We start from the raw sequence: 23,190 nt of genomic DNA on the forward strand, positions 1-23,190 counted from the left end.
CAAATTTCATAGAATTCACGCAAAATTTTGAAATAAATAAAAGTAATAGCCTTCTAGCGAAGAAATTAATCTTTAACCACTGAAAATTTCAAAGCAATTGGTCCAGTATCCGAAGAGAAAAGCGATTTTTTAAAAACGTGTCAAAGAACAACAACAACAACATAATATTGAAACGATCGTTATGGCCACTAAACGTGTCCAACAACAACATAATATTGAAACGATCGTTATGTCCACTACGTGTCCAATAAATATATCTTCAGACGTTAGACCAGCGTTTTCCAAACTGTGTGCTGAGAGATTGCCGCGGAGCTTTTTTGAATTTTAGAAAATAAGCTATTCGTATTACACATAGGCATGTAATGCAACGGGCAAGCTTTAATTATTTGATAATGGTATTTCATTATCGATAATATTACTGCATTAATATTAAAGAATTTCAGGCTAGTCTATCACAGCCTAATTTTTATTACTGCAATTAAATTAAAACTCCTAGAAAGACAGAGTGATCATTGAATTATCTGATTTTTGTTTAAGTTCCCAAAACACAACTGAAAACTAACGAATAGAGTTAAAAAACGCGAAAACGAGGTAATGTTTACAATCACGCTTGAAAATCTGTCTGAGTGAGAAAAGTGTCAGAGCGGATGCGAAAAGGGGGCATTGTTACGTCACTTTTTGCATCTTGCTGATTGGCCAATGTCACGAAGTAAACAAGGAAGTCCATGCTCGGGGAAAGGTCCATTGCATTTGCCTTGCCGTTGTTGTAAGAGTGATAGGATAGGATTTACATATTTATCCCGGGGGAGAGGAAAGCCGATAAGACGGCTTATCCATATGGCGAACCACGGCCTCTCGTCCGGTTACCATTCCAAGTCGGGTATGGGATTAGTTTTACTGTATTGTTTGTTTTCGGGAGCATGGACTTGGTGGTGGAGGAAGCCGTAACCGACCAGCGGTTACGTGAACCACCACCACGTTATAATTGTATGTCATATTGTATTTGTAATCAAGCCGTCCACCTTCAGTCAGTCAGTAGTTTATTTTTACCGAATGTAAACATTGACGAACAAAATTAAGAAAAATAAAAAATCGCATTTCATTGTGAAAGGAGACGCGATAAACCAGAGATGGTTATCGAGCAGCGTGACCGCGCTGAATTGACTAGTGCTTAATTTAGTTTAGGCTAACAGAAAAGTAAGTTTTGGCTATCTGCTTACAAATTCTATTTAATCATCTGTGCAAAATCCATAAAAATAATCTAGCCATTTGCATCTCCATGGCTCTGTGAGCACGAATTTTCTGCTCTGACTCAAATTAATATTTATATCTCACTTTTTGCATCTTGTTGATTAGCCAATGTCACGAAGTGACATTAGAATACAGAAACAAGGAATGCTCGGGAAAGGTCCATTGTGTGCCGTTTATCTATTCTTGGCACTAATGTGGCTCGAGAACAATGCGAAAATAATTTTGTGACCCCCGACATTGATAAACTTGGATCACGCAGTACCAATAAACATTATTAAAATATTATCTCTAAAATATCAGGCCTCTCTGTACGAAAAGTACCGCACCTGCCGGTATCGGGCAGGATTGTATGCCCAACGAAGTAGGCATACGTTGTACACTCGTCACGCTCGTATATATAGGCTTTGGTATACATCGCATACCGGTGTACATCAGCCGCAGGCCTAAATCAATTATATTCACTTGTTAATCATCTTGTATTGTTGAAAATATTAACCAGCTGTGTATGCATATGGCCTTCATCGCTTTCAAACATTGGTTGGGTCACATTTGGCTTGTGGCATCCTTGCAAATCCTATCCTTGTTGCTGTGTTGGGTCACCCTACAGATGCTGCAATGAATGCCATTACCGTACTAACCTTGAAAAGCGAAGCCACTAGGGCTGTAGGGTCAGACTTGACGTTCATCCTGTTTTTATTGCTACGAATGATCTGATGTCTTTTCGGTTGTTAGAATAACAGCTCTGGTGCGGTACAGTACCAGTCTGCCAGTGTATTTCAAATAGCCTAGTTTGTTCTGAAGTAAAGAAGCATTTGGGAAAAGCGTTTGTTTTGAAAAGAAAATGAAAACTGAGGAAAGTTTAAATATATTTTCTTGTGATTTCAGATTCTAAACACTTTTTCATAGTTTGGCTCACATAAGAATAACAAATTTTAAAAGGTATTATTTATGAACGGTAATGTATTATGATTAAATCAAGGATCTTCGCGAGGCGATTTTTTCATACTGCCAGATGCAAAAAGGTAGACTTCCTTCGCAAATCTTGCAATGTGCGGACACTGCAACAGTGTAGTCAGATAAAATCTAAAATACTGTTCGTCAGACATTTTCATAACAGTCGAAACTCATGGATGCCTGTCGTTTCATTCAATTTATCCGATATTGGTGAAGGAATAAAAGAAGTTGAACTAACAGAATGGTTTGTTCAAGAAGGAGATGAAGTTGCTCAATTTGACAGCATTTGTGAGGTGATGCTTTTATAATAACTTCAGCTGAATATGCCTACTTGATGCATATATTTTTACACTTCATTAATTTGATAAATTTACACTGATTCGTCTTACAGCTTATAATACAGTAATAAAGTGTGCCTAGTAAGAGTGAAATATGCAAAAATTATCGAACCACCCCACTGGAAGTACTTGTGGTACTATACCAGACCCGGAAGAATTGAAGATGTAGGCTACCGATATATCGGACATTTTTTCGGTATTGGCATAAATGAGACTGATATGTTCAGCTCTTTGATCTGATCTAGAATGTTTTGAAGTATAGGTAAGAATACATATATTGATAACTGAAATGTGCAAAAAAAAGGTCGATAACCATGGATCTAAAATTTGTTTATTACTCACTAAACAACGAAGATTCTATAGGCTATATAGCTGCAATTTTAACAATTTATTTATTTCGTTTCTAAGGTGAAGAGTGATAAAGCTTCAGTGACGATTACCAGCAGATTTGATGGCGTTATCAAAAAACTCCATCATGAAGTTGACGATATAGTATTAGTTGGGCAAGCCCTCGTTGATATTGAGACTTCTGGATCATCAGATGATGATAACCAAGATGAAGAAGAAGGTATTTAAACAGTCATAAAATCATTTACAGTCATTCTCATAACCCAGACAAAGATTGCTTGATCTATTAATTTATTTCACTTACAAACCAAGTTAGGAAGCTGTTTCAAATAATTATTTTTTTTGAGGTTTGTCTATATCCAAGAATTATTTTTCAGTATTTATATTTCTGATATTCATAATGATTTCCACAATCGTTGTGAGGCTACTCCAAACACAAATCTTCATTTCCTTTCCATGTGTCACACCTAATCTGGAATTTGGGTTTGCTTTGTTGTGTTTGCAAATTATGATTACCGATGAATGTTCATAACCGAGTGGCTTTTTTTATTTTTGTTGCTTCTATATAAGATTGTTGGGTCAAATTGGCATTGGAGCATATTTCAAGTCAGAAGTATTTTGTGATTTATTTGGTTTATCCAAGTTCATATTGTGTTGTTTACATAAATTTCTGCACTGATTATTTCAGTATCAGAAAAAGTTATTGTTGATAGAGATGATGAAGAAAATATAAATTTAATTACAAAGAAAGCGCTTGCATCCCCTGCTGTCAGAAGTCTTGCAAAGAAGAACAGTTTAGACATATCTACAATACAGGTACGTGTTTTATTTCACGGTGAAAAGTTTTTTAATTATGGTATGTTAATTCGCAACTCAGATGTATCATCGAATATTGCTCAAAACCAGGATTATATCTATTAGACTTTTCGACTGAAGTCACTTTTTTCTCAACCTGTCAATTATGTAGTTTAAATGGAGGAGATCACTAAAAAATTTTCCAGCAGTCAGTTTATCCTGCTTTTGATGTGTTTATTTATAATCATTACAGTATGCTGGTTTATTTAACATACTACTTTTTCACAGTACCTATTTAAATCAATTGACATGAAGTAATAAATATAGTACAAGGCCAACCAAATTAAGCAATCTAAGTGGAACACAATCTGAGGAAAGAACAAAACAGTTAAATCATGCAATGAAATGTATTGTAACGTTCAGTACCCTAAGAAAGTTATCTTTTTGGCATTATTATTAATAACAACAAGCTGCTTTTACAACCTAATGCAGTTCGAATCTTGTTTTTCGACTTATGTATATTGTATCAGGTTATATACTTTAGTCATAATGATATTATAATCTTAAAATATAGCTCTTGCCTGAATATACCTGACTGCTAATGTGAAATAAACTACATTATATTCATCTATTATACAGTAATAAGAGGAATTTTTATTTGTAAATGAATAATTTTTAATATTTCAGGGTTCTGGACCTGATGGTAGAGTATTGAAAGAGGATATTCTTAATTTGATAAAAGGATCAGATTCAAAGCCTGTTCGTAAGCCCACTATTTCTCCACCTGTGCCTGTATCTGCAACTATCCCAGCAGAAGACAAAATTGAGCCAATTAAAGGAATACGAAAGGTTAGCTATCCCATTCGTAATTAGGTATTTTATTTTATTTGTCTTGCATACTTGAAATAACGTGGAGTATGAGTTTTAGTGAATCAATTTGAATCAATTGTTTTCATAGGTTATGTTGGTAAACATGACGGAAGCAAACAAAATCCCACATTTTGGGTATAATGACGAATATGATCTATCAAATCTTGTTTCTGTGAGAAAAGATCTTAAACATGAAGCAAAGAAACATGATATAAAATTATCTTATTTGCCTTTCATACTCAAAGCTGTCTCTATGTCATTGAGCCAATATCCAATTCTCAATTCCAGTATCAGTGATGATATGGAAAATATTATCTATAAGGTAAGTGTAGTTTTCTGCATGAATTACCATTTGCAACTAATCTCGTGAAGTTTTATCCATCTGAAATGTGATCAAATAGTTATGTTCTTTGTGATTTTGCCTTCATTAAATCTTTTTTACTCCCGAAGTATGTGAACCAAAATGGCAAACACCGGAACGTATTATGTATACCAGGTTAGTTTTAGGCCATAATTTCAGGTACAAATACGAGAGTCACTTGGCTAGTCCCCGAACTTGTAATAGAACTAAAATAAGAAAAATTGGAATAAAATTATGACCTAACCCTAACCTGGTACACATACTACGTTCCGCAGTCCGCCATCTTGGTTCACATACTTCGGGAGTATCAAATCTTTTTCATGATAGGATATGATACAAGCTTGTGCGAATAGTTTTTTTTACATTTTGCACATAATTAGGACTTCAATTTGAGATTAATATCATAATTTACAATGAAAATTGGCTCATCATCAGGGAACAATCCTTTTTCTTAGTCAGTAGTTGTGCCTTTCATGATACATCCTCATGGTTACTTGGATTGTCTTGACTATACCAACTCAAAATATAGTGACCTTGAAATATTCGAAAATGCGCCTCTACTTGTGTCTACATGTGCCAAATAGCTTGAAATAATATTCCTGACAATTCTTGCTTTCAGTCAAGTCACAACATCGGTATTGCAGTGGATTCACCACACGGTCTTTTACTTCCATGCATCAAAGATGTTCAGAACAAATCCATACTTGAAGTTGCACATGAAGTGATACGATTACAGAATGCCGGACTCGATAATAAACTTCACCCCAATGATCTTTCAGGAGGCACTTTTAGTATTTCTAACATTGGATCAGTGAGTTTTCATAATAACTGTGGAAATGTTGACATACTTTTGGTTTTGATTTCAGTTAGTCGTAATGAAGCATTCTTAAATTTAATTCTAATTTCAGATCGGAGGTACATATGCTCATCCAGTTATTTTTCCTCCACAAGTTGCAATTGGAGCGCTTGGAAAAATTCAGGTACTTTTGGTATCTAAATTAAAGATTTTGATTTTTTATATGCTTCATTTTTTCCATCGTCACATTTGTATTAAAGCTTTTAGATTAGGTACGCATTTCTGCTTTTAAAAGTTTGGTGACTGTTGCCTTCCAAGTTATTTTAAAATTGTGAAGAAAAAAATGATGTGAGCAGAGTGAAAATAAGAGCAGTTTTCCCGTAGTATGTGAACCAGGATGGCCTACACCGGAATGTGTACCAGGTTAGGGTTGGGCAATAATTTCAGGCACAAATACTATTTATCAATAATTTTATTTTATTTCCAGGTTTTACCAAGGTACGATCGTGAAGGTGATCTAAGGAAAGCTCACATAATGTGTGTGAGTTGGTCAGCAGATCATAGAATTATTGAAGGAGCTACAATGTCAAGATTTTCGAATAATATTAAGTATTTATTGGAAGACCCATCTCGAATGGTATTTTACCTAAAGTAGCAAATATTCTACCCTTCGATGCTTTTATGTACATAATTTAATAGTGGTTCTCAAATTTTTTAAGCCGTGCCCACTTTTTAGAATTTGTCAAGTCTCGCACCCCACCTTTAAAAGAAACGGCTTACAATAAGCTACAAATAACAGATAGTAAGGCGAAAGTATGTTTTATTCAAAAAACACGTTGAAAGACGTGGATGGAATGTAAATATTCAAAGTAAAGAAATGTAAATATCCCAAGTTAGGCGATTAAAATCTAACAAATATATTTTTATTTTCAATTATCCCCCCCATAAAATTTTCTACGTCCCTTCCTTGTGGGGGTGTGCCCCACTGTTTGAGAACCACTGGTCCAATAGAATTTTCTCGGTGCTCCCGAAGTATGCGAACCAAGATGGCGGACATCGGAACGTAACATGGGTAACAGGTTAGGCGATAATTTTTTTCCAATTTTCCTTATTTTAGTCCTATTATCAGTTCGAAGACTAGCCAAGAGCCTCCTGTAGTATTTATAGCTAAAATTATGGCCTAACCCTAACCTAGTACACATATTACATTCCGATGTCCGCCATCTTGGTTCGCATACTTCGGGAGCCCCATTTTCTCTTATCATTACATATTTTAGGATATCTTGAAATAATGACTTACAAACATATTGTAAAATTGGTTATTGACTCAAAAAATGACTCAATTTAAAAACAAAAATTTAGCTCTTGCTCCACACCATCATGTTACCTATTTATTCTGAGACGTACTTTGCATTGTTTTTCATAATCATGATTCTTTCATGCTGAGCGCTATGTTTGCTAGAGTAATTAGTTTCAGTTACCTGAAATTGATCCCTATCCCACACTCGATCATGTCTCAAATGATTCTATATATAGTGCTAATGTAAAAGTACAACAGGTTATAGTTTTGATTTTTAGTTTTGATGTTACATACAGTTATGTGAACATTTGGAATCTTGGATTCGTTTTAAGTATATGAGAAATTAATTATGTTTCGTAGAAGGGACTGAATATTTTTCCTTCTAATTTTTGTGATTCGTACTAGCTATTTTTAACTATAATCAAAATTGACTTGGTTGCTCTGTTTTTCTTATCTGAAATTTGTGTATTAGATGCCTGCTTTGCCTTTATTGCCAATATTGCATCCTGTTACACAACTTCATCAAACTGCTTTGTCAGTCGAATATATGGTGTTCATTCTCAATTCACAAATTTTTTAACAGCCAATTATGTTGTGTCTGTTGTTTTGTCTCGAGTCTCTTGACCTTGCATAAGCTCTCAATTTTGATCAAAATTTGGATTCAGCTATCTGTGTACATTCAATCTAAGATTCTGAAAATATTGTCATATAATTTTAGTTTTCAATGTCAGCCACACTTTGATTTGATACACTGAAATCTCGAAAAAGAACCGGATACTGTAGTGTAGTGGCTATACTGCATGGATCTTTAGAAAGTCTAGATTCAGATCGCTGAGGCCAGTGTCTCCCAACCTAGGGAAGGGATGGGACTTATAGGACCCACCATATGCGCCAATGCTTCGTCGAACTGGCTATCAGCAGTTATTGCGATTCAGATTATCAGGGCTTGTGTGGTCTTCTGGACTCTGTAAAATTTCTCGCCGCAACCAGCCAAAAACAAGAAATCCAAACGGACTACAGACCAGGTGGATTTTGGAGCTTTAAGGGCTACATTCGAGACACCCAAACCCCCGATTGCAGCCACAGTGAATGAATAGCTGAGTCTGGTAACTGATAAATGGGTTTCATTAGACAACGGATGCTTGTTTCCAGCTGTTTGAGGTCGCGCAGAAGGAACTAACAAATTTGTAGAAGAGTCGTGGTGCAACAAATTTCAAAATTGCTTGTGCGAAGCCCTCGCCACTGAATGCAAAATTGTGAGATTTAAGAAAAATAGCCCCGCCATTAATTAACAACTTTGTAATTATCCACTTCGGGTTAAGAATGATTTGAAAATCCAGCACAATCTGCATTACTAACCCCTAGCTGTATAGTTTAGAGATGTATCGGGTATCGGCCATGTACCGGTATCGGTTGGATTAAGGCCGATATTTCCGATATATTAACTTTTTTTATATGGTCCAGAATGTTTTGAAAGATAAGTTGAAATACTACTTTTTAATTTATTTTTTGTCCAAAGAGATCGTGAGCTATGAGCCATACATGTCCCCACCCCCGCGAGGGAATAGGATTCACCTGTTTTTAACTATTTATCAGCCAAACTAGCTCAACTAATTTGGCTGTTTTTGCTGTCAAATTTTTATATTGACATTTTTAATATTACATAGTAATTATGAAGAAATATATCAACACAGCACATAATAAAAAGCAACCAGGCGCCCAGTTTTAAATCATATACAGTGGTATTGGAGTCCTTGTTAACGCCACATGCACTTTGGGCACGGCCATAAATTCTGACTGTTTGTCGTCATATCAAGTATGAGTGTCATTTAGTCCGTCGACATCGATAAACTAAATTCCGACACAATTATCCCTCTACGCAGGTATTAATTTTAATTTTGTTTAACTACACAATTTCTTTATAGATATATTGACATGACCGCCTAGAGCCATAGACTGTCTCAAAATATATGATAGAAATTGTAAAAAATTAAAAAATAGTAAAAAAAACATCCTTGACAGTTATAGGTAGGTAGGCCTTCTTTTTGTCGGTGCTGATTGATATTCTTTCTTTCATGTTGGCTTTGATTTATTGCGGCGACGATTATGATCAACCACAAAATAAAATATTTGTAAAATGCTTTTAATTTGAACGTAGGACGGCGGTGTTAGAATGTGTGGGCGATATTCGATATTCTTTCAAACACGAATAACGATGTTCGAAGGTCGCGATATTAACATTAACTTCGAATTGGATATCCCGGCTTATGAGTTTTCTAATTGAACACCGAGATTACTAGCGTCACTGTACAATGCATCTTAATCAGCATCTAGATAGCAAACATCAATTTCATATTATGTGATATATCTCTTTTTTCGAATTTAATCTGAAATAATGTGTAGCCTACTATGAACAACGCTCAAGGACCATTGTTTTAACCCTTCTGCCCTACACAGCACACTTAATTAACTAATAATTACATAGTATCGGTATCGGAATATCGGCATTTTTGTAGTATCGGCGTATCGGTATCGATATCGGCGTTTTTAGCTGGTATAGGATCGGTATCGGTATCGGCGACAAAAGTGGTATCGGTACATCTCTAGTATAGTTACCAATTTTCTTATTTTGATCGTTGGAGGGGGGGGGGATTCGTACGAAATATCCAAAAACTCTATGGTGGAAGAAAATTTGTTAAAGCTCAAGTATAAATTCAAAATTTTGTGGTATTTGCTCTTTGTCTGATGTTGTGCCCCTTGTTGGCGTAAACTTTGATTTCCCGTCTTAGTTGGTGAAAGTGCTCTCAGTTGAGTTCTCTTTGGTTCAGCTCCGACCGGACTCTGTGGTGGTTAGAATATTTTCGGTATCGAGAAACTGCACGAGTTCGCAAAATCAAAACGGAAGACAGTCGTCCCGCTTGATAGGATTAAACTGTGTTTCCGTGAATAAAAATTGAACAGCGGAATTTTAGGTGAAATATTAAATCCCACAGGATTAATAGTAAATTCAGCGACAACAATATCTTCAACCACTAAACATTGGCCATGTAGTCAAATTTCGTGTCCAATAACGTAATCGAAGTTTAGACGAGAATATCGGTCGGAGACCGAAGACTTATCGATCGAAAGTTAGGGGACCCCCAAAACAGAAACTGCGGTTTCGATTCATCCGCTCTTACTCCATAGTGACAATGTGTGTCCATCACTAATTAATTAATAACTCGCTAATTATACGACATGTTTCATCCAAAATCGATAGGCTTCTGGTCCGAGATATGATGAATGCACATGCTAAATTTGGAGCAGATTCAACCTCGCTTTCGTGAGATATCGCGTGTATCTAACGGACAAACAGACAGACAAACAAACAAATACCTATCAACATACTTACCGATCAAGATCGATAAGTAACAAACGCTATACAATCAAATAAACAATAGGCCTATATCGGCTCAATGAGCCCAGCTATCTCAACTAACGCGATGGATGAGCGTGCTTTTCAGCTAGCGACAAGCTCATTAATACGAGGGGAAACATAAGCGACAGCCCAACGAAAATGATGTTCAGCGGTTTTCGAGCTTTGATCTGTATTTCGATTTGATTCCAAGAAGCACCGAAAATGTCGAGTTCATCATGTTGATGGAAACTCAACAAACCGCAAATATCTCCCCTCCGCAACTGAAGTTTCGACAGAAATGCTTTGACTTTAGGTATGAACTCCACACTGTTGGGTCTCTTTCTTGGAGACTCTTGTTTAGCATATTCTAAGCATCAAAAATATCAACAAAGTAGGCAAAATAAAAGTAAAAAGTTACTCAAGAAACAGACAAAATTTGTTTCATCAAAGTTAGTAACAACGGATTCCGTCGTTCCAGAAGACTATGCCGTACTTATAGCTTTACCTATATGCCAGGGGTGGGCACAATTTTTCAGTATAAGAGCCGCATGCTGCAAGTCAGAACTTTAAAAGAGCCGCAAAATTTGTGAATTTATTAATATTATTGAAATACCATGGACAGAAAAAAAATTCACACAAGAGTCTAATAACAATAAATAGATAAACAAGGCAGCTATACTCAAATATAGGCACAATTTGAGCTCATTTAATTTGTGTTTCCTTATAGCTGATTTACGAGGGTAGTCTCGTAAAAGGTTTTCATGATTCGTTTCATGGTGCCATTTAACATTGCTGACTTTATTCTGACTTAGTAGCTTATGACAGATTGAGCACAAAGGTTTATTCTCCTGACTGGTAAATGCGTATTCTTCTTCCCATTCTGACTTGACAACTCTGTTTTCATCTTCGTACTTTCGTTTTTTAATTGAGGACTTATCGCACAGTAACTTAGACCAGTGCTCTTCAATCGGGTATACGGTATACCCAAGTGTATACCAGACCATAAGTTGGGTATATAACTGATAAAGGGTATACGAAAAGTGTACAGCCTAAATCAGGAAATCTAAACTCTAATCAATTCAATTCAAAAGAATTGAATAGAATAGCCATTTACACTCTTGCTACAGCATCCTTGCGTAATACGCATACGGATCCACCTGCGCAAAGGCATAGAGAGCAAGGAAAGGTAGTTGGTATCACGCAACCTCAACTGTTAGTCTAAACTCTAATATATACAATAAATTATAAAATATTCAATTGGAGACAACAATGCAAACGCGGTGCACATGAAATATAAAATGTTATTAACGATAAGAACCGACGTGAGCACGTTGTTACATCACAAATTATATAGATAATACGGTCATGTGTCTGGGTTGGTGATTTTGGCTGCCATGCACTTTGTTTGATTTACGTCGAATATTATTCCCGTCCACGCTAAGGCAGTCAGTCAAATTTATAACTTGCGGTCACTAGCCTATTAAATCAGGGGTGTCAAACTTGCGGCCCCAGAGAACTTCCAATGCGGCCCTCGAACGCTTGACAATAATTGTAATATTTTTTAAGTTTTTTTTTATCTAAATGTAATACATATTTAAAACTTTTAAGAGTGAAATTGGTTATTCAAACAGAAAATGACAATTTACTGAAAGTAGATTTGGAAAATTTAAATATTTTTTGTTTCCAATTTGACCCAATTATGAATACACCTCAAGCTAACAAAAGAATACTTGAAAAAAAAAACTTAAATGAAACGCAAAGTACATGAAGAAGGTGGCATTTTTGAAGAAAAATGGGAGTTGCAATATTTCTGCATTTCTCAAAATTCTAAAGCACATTGTTTAATTTGTCACATTTCCATCAGTACAATGAAAGAATATTATACAAGTAGACATTATTAGAATAAGCTCAGCAGTCAATATAACAAATTTAATAATCAATTTCGAACAGAAAATTTGTATGTGTTTATATTTTATTATAATTATACAACTACCTAGATACTAAAACTCAATATCAATCATAACTCAAGTGTTCCTATGCCATATAATAGTAGGAAATGTCACGAAATGTGGCGGTAAATATCTGGTCCGAAAAGTCAGTCATTTGTTTGTTTACTGATCTATACATTGAATGATGAACGTAATATGTTTGCGTTACTCAAATTAATCAAACATTCTCAACGATACAGATTAACCGATGATCATGTGAACTCGTTAATTAGAGTTGGTACTGAAAAATTCTTTCAGCCTAATATTCATAAGTTAATGGTACAAAAGAGATGCCAAACGTCAGGACATATGTAAAACATTGAGTTTATTCTGTAGCATTTTTATAAATTTTAGGTCTAAATATTTAGATTAAGTCATTTTAGTGTATGTATTATTCTTTCCCTATCAAAACTTTATTCAAAAAGGTTTTGGATAGTTGTACATAAAAATTTATGATTTTTGTAATAAATAAAGTAAATCGCAATAATAGTGAAATGCAAAAATTAATATGTAAATCGCATTGGAAATTTAAGAAAATAACAAAACTTCACTCAGCTGTTCAATTACATCGCAATATTTGTCACAAACTAAACCTATTTGCCTAAAGTATGCATTATCAAAATATATAAAAAACTGTTTGCGGCCCTTTGGGCAATTCCCAAAACGCAATGCGGCCCTCGAAGACTCACGAGTTTGACACCTCTGTATTAGATTGTATGATGGTATTGCAGTACAATATGTGCCTAAATTTTATTGTTTATTTGAGCCTTAAATAAACATTGGTATTTGTGAAGGTATACAAAGTTTTTGAAAAACTGTAAAAGATATACTTCGATAAAAAAGGTTGAAGAACACTGACTAAGACTAACTAACCGCAATCAAGCTGCAATACCGTCGACGCATCAATAAATATTGACCATTGTGACGAAAGATTTGCTGACTTGACTGACTTAAATTCGAAATTCAACGCTACAGCGATTTTCATACCAAAACATAATTTGTCTTAATCATTGACGAAAACTTCTTTAATAAATTAAAAGAGTTTACATTATAGTTTTTCTCTTAGTTAAAATTTGGATAATAATTTATGTTAGCGAGAAGAGCCGCACAAAAAGTCTGGCGAGACGCATGCGGCTCGCGAGCCGCGGTGTGCCCACCCCTGCTATATGCCATATAGATTCATTAATTACGACATCCAGTGCATAGCTTTCGAAACGCCAATTATAACACTATTCGACATTTCAATAACTGGTTTACAAATGTAGCCTACTACAAACAACAGTCGTATATGATAAATAGCAGTATAACGATGTAAAACTCATTTCGGTGGTTTATACTTAAACATATGCTAACAATTACGCCATGTAGAAACAAGTGACAAATAAATATGTCATCGTACTCAGGGATTATAAAAAAACACGAAACGACTTCGACTTAAGACGTCCATCCCTCGGCTGCGAAGGAATATGTACATCACAGAAACAGTTGCAAAAAGTCAGATATTTATTTTCGTTATGCAAAACCAATATACGAAAGGAAATAAGTTGAAAGTACATAACAGATTGCAAAAACGGATATCGGCTTGTTTCAGTACAAGAGAGGTCGCGAAAGACTCAGAGTCATCCAGTCAACGACACCTTGTAGCTGCATTGAAGAATCAAATATATCAACCGAACAACTCAATATTAAACATTTACTAAATTCGACACAATCATATAAAAAGGGACAACAAAAAGAATACTAAATAAACTGCAAATGCCACAATGCCTGTGGAATATTACCTAAACATTCACTTAATTTGACTCATTATACAAAAAAGAACAACAAAGTTCAAAATAAAATACAGGATGCCATGAGCCCATGATGACTATGGGATATTAGACATTTACCTAATTAAAGTCAGTCATACAAAGTAAGAACAATATGAAATTCGAAATAAACCGCGCAATGCCACAATGATTATGGCGTATTAGATGGCTCAACAGCAACACTTGTAAACAGGATATATTATTGTCCCAAAGCTGACCCCACACCCCAGATCAAGCATGGTTTAAGTTAAGGAATGGAATTCTGTCTCAAGCTAAAATATTTGGGTTTGAATATGACCGCGTGTACAAATATCGATGGGTGCAAATGTCCCAGAGTGCATATGAACCGGTACAAATATTCTTGGGTGTGAATGCCAATGTGTAAAACCAAATGTGGTTGCAAATATCTATGTGTGCGAATTCCGTTAGGTATGAATGTTTTTTAGTAGTAAAAGTTTTCATAGGTGCAAATGCTCGTGAGTGCAATCTGTATGCGAATGCTAAAATCTGTGGGGAAATTGTAACGGTGAAATATCCATATCTGCAAAAGCTTGCAGGTTCAAATTTATTGGATGCAAAGATAAGGGAAATTACTCAAATATTTGTTTACGGCTAATTTTGGAACGTAGCGATCGTGCATTGACGTAATGCTGATATGTCACGCCACCCTGGCAGTCGCATGGAAATTGCACCATCTGTGGAGTGATCTCAAAATAGACGATGAATAAACAACGCTGAAAGGAGTTGCTTGATCCGATTATGGCGAAAAATAGCAAATCCAAAGTATATTAGGAATCCTGCTGTTAGAAAGCATTTATTCTGACATTTCATCTCTCAGTGAATGAACGACTCAGTAAACTATGAAGCTTCTTATTCTCGCCGCTCTTGTGAGCGTTTGCGGTATGTATATTGTTTGAAATATTTAGTTTAGAGCAGCGTTTCTCAAACGTTTGTGTTCTACGAGCTCTTTGGAGCGTTCCGTGGAACAGGGATCAGAATTGCGACTAAATTGGTCGCCATGCCGATCTCGGTCGTACGTCGGCGACTCCGGGCGGGAAACTTGTCTTCCTACTGGCGAAATACAGACGGACAAGCCTTGTTACCTAAACAGGCGGATAGCCTTCGTGCCAGTTTGGAAAGCATGGAGTTTTCGTCAACCGTTCAATATTATTAATCGTTGATCTTATTTTTATTTGTTAAGTTTACAGCAAACTTTTAATCTACCATGGGTGAATTTGTTGCAAACCACCCATCTTACCTTCTAATTTCATGGTGTTCCGCTAAGCGAGATAAAAAGCGTAGACGTTCCGGGGCTTAAAAAAAATTGAGAAACTTTGGTCTAAAATAAAAAATAAAATTGTAATAAGCAGGAGCAAGAGATCTCACCCAAATGTTTGAAGTAAAATACCTTATGTCAAATATTTTCCATAACTTTCAATAACATTGTATACATTCGATTATACCTTAAAATCTTACTTTGAATAATTATATTGGCAAATTGTTGGTGAACTCATCACAATGTGTAAACTTATTTTCTTCTTTAACAAGCGACGCTTCCAAAATCTATTTTTCAAATATTTACAATCATGACTAGGCTTACCATACGTCCCGTTTTAGGCGGGACAGTCCCTCTTTTTAAACTTAATGTCCCGGTGTCTCGACCGGCCAGCCAGAAGTCCCGATTTGGCGTTCAGCCAGTCAGCATAATACAATAATAATATCAATTGTCATGTTCTCGATACTGTAGTTGCTGTGTAGCGTAACAGTAGCCTACCTACTGAACGCGGATGCGTGGTTTTATCTGTTTCGTTGTTTTCCGCTAACATATTTGCTACGATTTGTCACGTGTAAGCCCCGTACGCCAAAAGGTTGCTTAACGTTAACGTAAATTTATTTCTATTTTTCAAACTAAAACCGACATTCAGACAGACAGCGCATGAATTCTCGATGACAATATGGTCAAGGAAGACAACCGGGATGGTTTTAAATGTAGACCTCTAATGTAAAATCGGTAAATTTAAAGAAGAAAAAATCACAGCTATGGTCTTTGGAGGCGTCCCGTTTTAAGGTCACAAAAATATGGTAACCCACATCATGACACATGTCGTGCTTTCCTATTTCAATGCGCACGATGCCTATTCATTGTGTTTCAAATACATATACTAACAATATACAATTGTTTTAGCTGCTGACAAAATAGTTGGAGGTGACGAAGCAGCGAAGGACCAATTTCCTTTCATCGTTCATTTGGACTCGAAAACAGTTCAAGCATTCTGTGACGGCTCCATCATCGATGAATATTGGATCATAAGTGCTGCTCATTGCTACCAAAGCGGGTATATAATGATATCATTTGCAAATAAAAAAATTAAATATATCGGTTTCCTGCAGTGTAGTGTAGGGCTCCCTAATATTTTTGTCATGGCATCACTTTTACTATCATAAAATTGGTTCATAACCTTGTTTATAATAATGAAGCAAAAGTCGTAATTTTTAAATAAAACCTTACATAAGTGAACATGAATCAAAAGCGACTCTCGATCAAAACTGTCTCTCCACCATTTTAAATCTATCCGATGGTAGATTTTGCCCCAAAGTTACATTCGAGAGATGTCATTGTAATTATGCGAGAAGAAACATAAGATTAATACGCAAATAATATGAACACTTATTTTGCAATTTAAGCTAATTTCCAACCAAATGTTATACCAATTGCGTTAGGTGTCTTATGAAAAATGAAGGAATAGTACCGTCATACCTTGTGTACCGTACCGTGTGTAAATTGTACTTAAAATTGAAATCAACAATTTTTGAAAATCTTTAAACACTGAAAATCTGAAATATTTTGGCCTCAGTTACGAGAAAAGCAATTGTTCACAACCCCATAAACCAACAACAATCTACCAACCGATTCATAGGTTAACTCCGCGTCCAATAAATTATTTCGTACTGTTTTTGACGCCATGTCTATATTTTATTACTTCGTACTAGAGATGTATCGGTATCGGCAATATCGGCCAATTTTTCGGTATCGGTAGTATATCGGTATCGGCTAAATTTAGACCGATATTTCCAATATATTTAGCTTTTCAATATGATCCAGATTTTTTTTTAAATTATGTTAGAATACTGATCTTGAAATTATTTTTTCTTGGATAGATCGTGAACTGTGAGCCATGCACGTCCCCACCCCCGATAATAGAAACGGGAATCGTATTCTGTGCTGTTTCTAGCCATTTATCAGCTAAACTGGCTCAATCAATTTGAGTATTTTCGCTGCCAAATTTTTAATATTACATGGTAATTATGGAAAAATATATCAATCGAATATTAGTTATGTTATAGTTATGTTATATTATTAATGCATTTGGATCCCAAACATCTACTTCTTAATAAATATATATGTGTGTGATATTTCTTTTTTTATACGGAAATAATGTGCACTTTTAATAATGCTCAAAGACTATTGTTTTAAACCGTCTGTCTTGCACACTTGAGGTAATAATTACATAGTATCGGAATATCGGCAATATTGTTCGTTTTCGAATATCGGTGCATCGGTATAGGCGTTTTCTAGATGGTATCGGCATCGGCGACAAAAGTGGTATCGGTACATCTCTACTTCGTACCTTCATTCGTACCCCTGGTCACCTGCTACTCTAAAAGATGTTTTCATTCGATATACAGGATTATGAGATTTAGTTTTTATGCACTTTTATTCAAATAAACAATTTATTACATACATATGGGCATTAGTTAGTGACAATATTGTTACCATTCTTTTGAGTTGACTTTGTAATCTATGATAACACCCACGGATATATACAACTCGGTGTGAAAGAAATTGGACAAAACTTGACGTTGATATTATCGTAATCCAATATGTTTTTAATTTTTATTCTTGAAAACATTATCGAGTATGAATTATTATGTAAAGATTGTTTCCAGATTGGTTGGTACTGACAATGCGACATTATTGTTTGCCTTGAGAGCCTAACCTACGACTTGGCACCTGCGGATAGATATAACGCAAGTCGGTTTAGAAAACGAGCGATTGATGTTTTTAATTGATGGTGTTATTTTTGGTTTTAATTGGTTCGATTTCGTATCATTTTAGGAACAGCAACAAGGCTGTTGCAGGTGACTTCTATTTACAAGCGGATGATTCTAGTACAGACGGTTCACAGAACAGATTAATCGAAAAATTTATTAAACATGGAGCTTATAATTCAAGAACGTTGGAAAACGACATCATGTTGATTAGACTTGTGGTTAGTATTAACTGGTTCAGGCTCTCAATTTCGCTTTTATACAAGTTTTGATTCTGAATTCAGTTACCAATCTTGTTTAATTAAAAAATATTCATTTTAAACCCCGACCTCAGTTTTGTTATCCACTGAACTATTTTTTTTTTGTTACTCTTAAAAACTTTGACTAAGAACTGTCGAATGACATTAAGACCGACAAGCATTATCGATTAAAATGACTTTGAGATATGTATGTGACTAATCACGACACTCGTATTATATTCACTATGGTGAATAGTGAATTCGAACGCAATATAGAGTTAGATGTCATATATACATATTTTTATGGAAAGTTTCGAATGTGAAATCTTGATTCAAATAAGCAATAACCAAACAACAAGTAAGAGACGTGGATACGTCGCATACATGCCCTATTCAATATAAATTTCAATCAAAACGCAATCTAGTGTGCATTATATTTTTTAATATCTCTGTTTCTCCGATAATAATCACAAAAGAGGGACGTTTAGTGCAATTTCTGTTCAGGAACCATTTACAATGGGAGCCTTCATTTCGCCTATAGCTTTACCCACAGAAACTCCACCAGCGGGAACCGAAACAGATATATCTGGCTGGGGAAATACACTATCGAGCGGAAGTAAGAGTATATGAGATAAAACTTCAATATATAAACAATATTCGAAAATCCCATCTTCATGGTTTTTGTTTAAAACCATTTGATTGTCGTCACATTAATCAAGACATTGGCGGACGTAAATAAAGTGAAACCGCAAATAAAGTGAAACAATCGATTCATAATTCTTGATTTCATTTACTTATTTATCCAGCCAACTATCCCGACGAGCTGAGATTTGTGACTCTGCCAGTACTCTCAAGGATTACGTGCAACAAACCCAGCTCATACAATGGTGAGGTTCTTGAGTCGATGTTATGCATCGGAGACATGTCTGGAGGCCAAGATTCCTGCCAGGTGACACAATTGCTTCAGAATGAAATGGCAGCTTATTCAAGGATTTATTTTCAATAGCATCCACAATTTCAATCATTAGATTTGCTATATGACTGTTAAATGTATGCTTTTCGTAACAAAATAGGCCAGAGCTTTATCAATATAAGAAGTAGACTGTATTACAATATCGCCCAAAACCACTCGTTACTTAATACACTAATCGGATGCTTCTGCATTAAAAGACAATATTATTATTTCACTCGTTTGGGGCAATTCTGTCACAATAAAATTCATTTATATGCTCTAGGGCGATTCCGGCGGACCAGTAACGTTGATGAATTCTAACGTTCTCGTTGGAATCGTGTCTTGGGGATACGGATGCGCACAACCAAACTATCCGGGTATATACACAGATGTATATCACTATGTCGAAAGTGGATGGATTACTACAACAATGAACAACAATTGAGCTCGTGATGATTCGAATGAAGATCGATGCTTCACTAATTCGTATTAATTTTAAAATTAACCAATTGTGGTATTAACGATGTGCAAAATAAAGTTACAATTAATGAAACATGTACTTGTCATCTTTTGTTCTTGACGTTTCATGGTTTAAAAAATTATCAATAGGAAAATATTCAGGGGGAAATTTTTTTCTCTCACCCTAGACAAACATCCATTTCCTTGCTTAGCGCAGACGCCGGTTTTTGTATCACTACAAAAAAAGATGTTGTTTTCGATCATAATGTATTTTGTATCTATGCAACGGCACGTGGGCTACTAAAAGTCAATGCACACAGTCGAGCGACAACTGTGCAGTGGGCGTTTACCTTCCCGGTTGCTGAGAGGCAGCGACTGCAAATAATAATCAACTAAAAAGCAACTGACGTGCAGTGCAGCCTTTCCGGAGGAGAAAAGAGTGCGAAAATACTTTTGTCTCACACCATATGTGTGGTAGGAGTCCAGAGCCGACCAAAACTGCCAAATCGAGGGTTGGGAAAAAAGCATATCGAGAAATATAAAAAGATATTGCCACAGCACGAACACGGACATTGAAATCCGTGACAATATGTCCCGATACAAATATTCATGGATGTAAATGCTAATGTAAGAAACCAATCGTGGGTTCGAATATCTATGTGTGAAAATGTCCGTAGGTATGAATGTTTCTAGGGGTAAAAATGTTCAAATGTTAAAGTTGAGTGAAATCTGTATGGGAATGGTAAAATCTGATGGTAAACTGTAGGGGTGAAGTATCTATCTAGTACGAGGCTGGGCAATTATTTTTGCTATCGGGCCACATTGAATATTCAAAATGCAGTGGCGGGCCGGACTAAGTAAAGCCAATTGTGCGTTTTTAATGCATTTCATTACACATTTAAATAAAACAAAATACTCTTGTACTCCGTTATTTTCATTTAAAGCACAGTTATTAAAACTAGTTTAAAACATAAATATCGCGATTTCGCGAGATATATCGCGAGACAATACATAGGATCAGAGAAACGTCACGCTTGCAAAACAATGCCGAATTTTATCATTAATGCTAAAGAGTAACTATGCGAAATTAAGACCATGCCTCCGATGGCCAAACATTTGTGATTCATATAACTTTGTTGTCACCATAGCATTTTTAACGTAAACAGGGGTCGCGGAAAATTTTAATGCATTGGAAGGCGATGCGAGTTTAAAAGTTTGGAATGCACTGCTCCGAAATACAACGTCTATCCGCGTATATAAAAATGTGAAATAAACTGCCGGAATATACTTAATTTTGATACCTATTTTTGCGATATACGGGTATATTTAAAATGCATTGATATGGGCACATTAAAATGTCTTGCCTTGTCGTTTTAAACTTAACCCGCGATTACTTTGACAAAATATAATCATTACTACTCTTAAAAACCACCGCATGCCGCGGATATAAAAAAAAGTGAGATAAGTGCCAGATTACTTTTATTCGTGTTTTGCGATTTCGTGAAATCAACAAATGTAATTTGTTCTCGCAACAATGACTTGGCTCTATTTTACAGATTTCACCAATAAAAAAATCCCTACGTCTGCGATAAAACCACACTGAGTAAAATTCAATTTAGTACCATGAAAATCGGTTGAATTTACTTTACTTTGTGCCATGGGCACCAGAAATTTTTCAGTTTGTAATGACTCGTTTTTCTCAATGGTTTCACAGTTCCGTATGTAAGACATATATATATATATATATATATGTTGAAGGAAATTTGTGATTTGAGTAGAATAATCACCGACGTAAAGGTGTTTACGCTTTAAATAACATCTCGAGCTGACGAAAACAATCGGTCATTTAAAAAAAAATAGTCGAATGGTATTGCCGACTTTTTCATTTTCCTAAAAAAAAATTTTGTTCACAGTTAATTTATAATTCATATTTTATATGTAAATAAAAAAGAAAGTGTCCACATCTAGGAACCTGCTCGCGGGCCGGATGAAACGTTGCCGCGGGCCGCAACTTGCCCAGGCCTGACTATATCTACAAAAGCATGCCTGTTTAAATGTATTGGATGCAAAGATAAGGGAAATAAGCACTCAAATATTTGTTTACGGCTAATTTTGGAACTTAGTCGACGTGCGTTGGCGTAATGCTGATAAGTAACGCTACCTTGGTGATTGCATGAAAATTGCACCATCTGTTGAATGATCTCAGAATAGGCGATGGATTAAATACGCCAAAGGAGTTGCTTAATCCGAGTCTGTCGTTAGAAAACATTTATTCTCACATTTCATCTCTCAGTGAATGAACGACTTAGTAAACTATGAAACTACTTATTCTCACCGCTCTTGTGAGCGTTTGCGGTATGTATATTGTTTGAAATATTTAGTTTAGAACTGTGTTTGGGGCCTAATTTTTTATTTGTCAAGTTTAGAGCAAACTTTTTAATTTTACCATAGGTGAATTTGTTGCAAACCACCCATCAATTTTACTTTCTAATTTCACGGTGTTCCACGGGGCGATATAAAAAGCATAAGCGTTCCGGGCCTAAAAAAGTTTGAGAAACACTGGTTTGAGGTAAAGTTGAAATTAGAATAAGCAGAGGCAAAAGATATTTTTCATAACTTCCAATCACATTATAAACATTCGATTATACCTTACTGAGATATGTAACTCTGCCAGTTCTCTCAAGGATTACGTGCAACAAACCAGACTCATATAATGGTAAGGTTCTGCATGGTATGTTATGCATTGTAGACATGTCTGCAGACCAAGATTCCTGCCAGGTAACACTATTGCTTTAGAACAAAATGACAGCTTATTCGATAATTTATTTTCAATAGCATTCACAATTTCATTCATTAGATTTGCTATATGACTGCTAAATGTATGCTTTCCATTCAACAAAATAGGCCAGAGCTCAATTAATATGATTTTCCTGATGAAGCGATTTAAGAGTCTCTCACCTGGTATTTACAAACGCGCAGTTCTGAACTATAAATCCTTTTGGTCGACAAATCAGCGTTCGCCCATAACTTCAAAATCAAAATCCTTGTTTTTGTGTAATTGCGCGTAATGTTGTTAATTTTGAAGACGCGAGTGGAAACAAATATTCGATATGACATGGGCTGTATTTTACTTATTGCCCAAAATGAAAATCGATTTCGTCAAGGGAGTTATTTGTTCATATACCATTTGCTCCATCAAATTATTCGAACAAACTTCGTTGGGGTGTTGAAATCTTACACTTTCCCCAAGTGTAAAAAGTTCTTATGGAATGCCGTAGCCTACA

General features: G+C 35.5%; 2 protein-coding genes across 2 annotated transcripts; both read left to right on the forward strand.

Moving 5' to 3' along the window:
- The first annotated feature begins 2,113 nt into the window (after nucleotides 1–2,113).
- On the forward strand, nucleotides 2,114–7,795 carry LOC120347375 (lipoamide acyltransferase component of branched-chain alpha-keto acid dehydrogenase complex, mitochondrial-like). Its single transcript, XM_039417302.2, has 8 exons — nucleotides 2,114–2,498; nucleotides 2,952–3,111; nucleotides 3,580–3,707; nucleotides 4,374–4,535; nucleotides 4,645–4,878; nucleotides 5,537–5,728; nucleotides 5,826–5,897; nucleotides 6,201–7,795. Exons 1-8 carry the CDS (start codon nucleotides 2,217–2,219, stop codon nucleotides 6,366–6,368), a joined length of 1,398 nt encoding a protein of 465 aa, XP_039273236.2. The 5' UTR covers nucleotides 2,114–2,216; the 3' UTR covers nucleotides 6,369–7,795.
- A 7,124-nt stretch (nucleotides 7,796–14,919) lies between these two features.
- Nucleotides 14,920–19,892, forward strand: LOC120347872 (trypsin I-P1-like). Its single transcript, XM_039417985.2, has 6 exons — nucleotides 14,920–15,106; nucleotides 16,392–16,542; nucleotides 18,324–18,477; nucleotides 19,000–19,111; nucleotides 19,302–19,444; nucleotides 19,731–19,892. The coding sequence occupies exons 1-6, from the start codon at nucleotides 15,067–15,069 to the stop codon at nucleotides 19,890–19,892; spliced, it is 762 nt and encodes a 253-aa protein (XP_039273919.1). The 5' UTR covers nucleotides 14,920–15,066.
- The last annotated feature ends 3,298 nt before the right edge of the window (nucleotides 19,893–23,190 follow it).

The sequence above is a fragment of the Styela clava genome, chromosome 11 (genome assembly GCF_964204865.1).
Source record: "Styela clava chromosome 11, kaStyClav1.hap1.2, whole genome shotgun sequence".
Taxonomy (NCBI): domain Eukaryota; kingdom Metazoa; phylum Chordata; class Ascidiacea; order Stolidobranchia; family Styelidae; genus Styela; species Styela clava.

Excerpts from the sequence above, each read along its gene's own strand:
- LOC120347375 (XM_039417302.2), top strand. The coding sequence starts at position 2,217 with ATGATTAAATCAAGGATCTTCGCGAGGCGATTTTTTCATACTGCCAGA. Across the intron at positions 3,708-4,373 it reads TAGACATATCTACAATACAG|GGTTCTGGACCTGATGGTAG; the intron begins GTACGTGTTTTA and ends TTAATATTTCAG. Across the intron at positions 5,898-6,200 it reads GAGCGCTTGGAAAAATTCAG|GTTTTACCAAGGTACGATCG; the intron begins GTACTTTTGGTA and ends TTTTATTTCCAG.
- LOC120347872 (XM_039417985.2), top strand. The coding sequence starts at position 15,067 with ATGAAGCTTCTTATTCTCGCCGCTCTTGTGAGCGTTTGCG. Across the intron at positions 19,112-19,301 it reads AAATACACTATCGAGCGGAA|CCAACTATCCCGACGAGCTG; the intron begins GTAAGAGTATAT and ends TTATTTATCCAG. Across the intron at positions 19,445-19,730 it reads GAGGCCAAGATTCCTGCCAG|GGCGATTCCGGCGGACCAGT; the intron begins GTGACACAATTG and ends TATATGCTCTAG.